At 51.1% G+C, this 1,916-nt stretch overlaps 1 protein-coding gene across 1 annotated transcript in view; it reads left to right on the top strand.

The window, feature by feature from the left end:
- Positions 1-411: 411 nt before the first annotated feature.
- The window catches only part of ROGDI (rogdi homolog (Drosophila)), a gene marked incomplete at its 5' end in the record, with an annotated part of 8,230 nt that continues 6,725 nt past the window's right edge, over positions 412-1,916 (top strand). The window contains 2 exons of the mRNA XM_010193570.1: positions 412-483; positions 1,555-1,637. Of these exons, the coding sequence (XP_010191872.1) occupies positions 412-483; positions 1,555-1,637 (155 nt within the window). The remainder of the gene's footprint in view (positions 484-1,554; positions 1,638-1,916) is intronic.

Raw genomic sequence — 1,916 nt, 5'->3', positions numbered from 1 at the left:
CTGGGTGGGTGTCTGGCAGCTGGTGGGCCAAGCGCAGCCCGCCCCAGCAGCTTAAAAAGATGCCCCAGATTTTGAAGCAGCAGGCTCTGTGCTTGCTCTGAAATTCACATTCTGTGCTGCCTGTTCTTTCCTAATTCTGCGATTATTGGCACAGTGATTTGTATAAACACTGCTTTGTTAAAGAAAGTCAAAACAAGAATGAGGACATTTCACTGGGGTTGGGCAGAGAAGTGGAAAGTAAGGCTTTTTGACAAATCAGGAAGAACTTTTTTTCTTCACCTACTAGCATGTGATTTAAACAGCATGGACATAGCAATATACTTAGAACTTAATAATTTTCATATGTCCCTGAGAAATTTATTTCCAGTGTTTGACTTCTAATGAATCTACAGCTATTTTTCCACAACACAGGAAGAAGAATTTAAATGGCTTTTACAAGAAGAGGTCCATGCTGTTTTGAAACAGCTGCAGGATATTTTGACGGTAAGGTTAGTTTTTTTGTGTTGTGGGTTTGTTTGCTCACCCATGTGAGGAATGGTGGTAGATTTCCCTTGGAGGAAAAAATTCTTAGTACAGGCTGTACAAAAAGGTCAATCACGCGTGTCCAGTGCTGCCCCAAGTGTTTGCTTGCCCTCTGGTTTCGAGGACTCACAATAAAGCTGATTTCCACTAGATTACCCCTAGAACCACCTTTCCCTCAATACAACCCCTTCCCTGCCAGATGTGTGAAGTGTTCAGCTGAACCAGGCAGCACCATTCCCAGTCTGAGCGTGGGCTGCTGGGCTCAGCTCTCTCCAGGCAGCCAGGTGGTGAACTGGCCCAAGGGGATTGTGTGCACCAGAGTTCACGGCTCTCCTGCTAGGTTGGTTTTCAACAGGCCCAGCCCTTTTAACGCTCTGAGGTGTTGGTGGGGGTTAGTGGGTGATGCAAGAGCAGGGGAGGTGAGGTTGCCAGAGAAGGTGGGAGTGCCGTAGTGCTGACCCAGGATGTGACTCAGTAGCAGATGACAATAACCTGCAGTTCCTGTATCTGTTTTGAAGAATTTATTGTAGTTTTAAGGGTGAAATGCAATTAAAGGACAGTCGCCAGCCAGTAGGGCTGTTTTTTGCTCCAGACTTCCTACGTGGGTAAGGGACCACCGGTGCTTGCACTGTGCAGCCTGAGGCAGTGGAGAAAGGGGCAGCACCACGGTGCCCAAAGGTGTGCAGGGCCAGGTGGTGCAGAGAGTGGCTCCTGCTGCGGGCAGCTTGGTGACCCCTCTGGGTCCCGACGCCTCACCCAGAGCTGGGACACAAAGTCGAAGTGTGAGATTTCCAATGCCTTTCACCATGAGCTGCACACACTGAGCCTTCTGGGCTATGCTTGTCCTGCAGGAGGATGAGGGAAAATCCATGTGCTCTGCTAGGAGGGTTGCAGGAGGCTTGCAAAGGTGACTGATTGCCTTCAGCCACTTGCCAGCATCTGCAGTTCTGCTCTTGCCTTGCCTTTGTTCCTGGTTTGTGGTGTGCTGGGCCCAGGCAGTCACTCCAGCACTCGGTGTCCTCTCTTGGGCAGGAGGCCTCTCACCGCTTTGTTCTGCCTGCCAGCAGCTCGGGAGGAGCCGTCAAGCAGGAGAACTTTGTGCTGAGCACAGCGGGGTAAGTGGCCGTGTCGGTCAGTGGTGGCTGCTTCTCTGCCAGGAGCTCTGAGGGGCTGCCTCCGGTCCTGCCATGCCTGTGTTTGTGCCAGAGGTTCCCTCAGTAGCAAAGGGCGCTGTTCCATGAGTGTCTGTGGTAAAGGCCTCCACAGGACCCCCAGGGTAAAGGGGTTTGCTTTAATAAGAGATTTTGCCATAAGGAAAACAAATGAACAAATGCCTACAGCAGGTTAACGTAACGGTCTGCAGCCACATTCCACAGGCTGCCCCAGCCAGGCTT

Source organism: Mesitornis unicolor, unplaced genomic scaffold, assembly GCF_000695765.1.
Source record: "Mesitornis unicolor isolate BGI_N332 unplaced genomic scaffold, ASM69576v1 scaffold31061, whole genome shotgun sequence".
Lineage (NCBI taxonomy): Eukaryota > Metazoa > Chordata > Aves > Mesitornithiformes > Mesitornithidae > Mesitornis > Mesitornis unicolor.
This window is presented reverse-complemented; position numbering and strand designations above follow the sequence as displayed.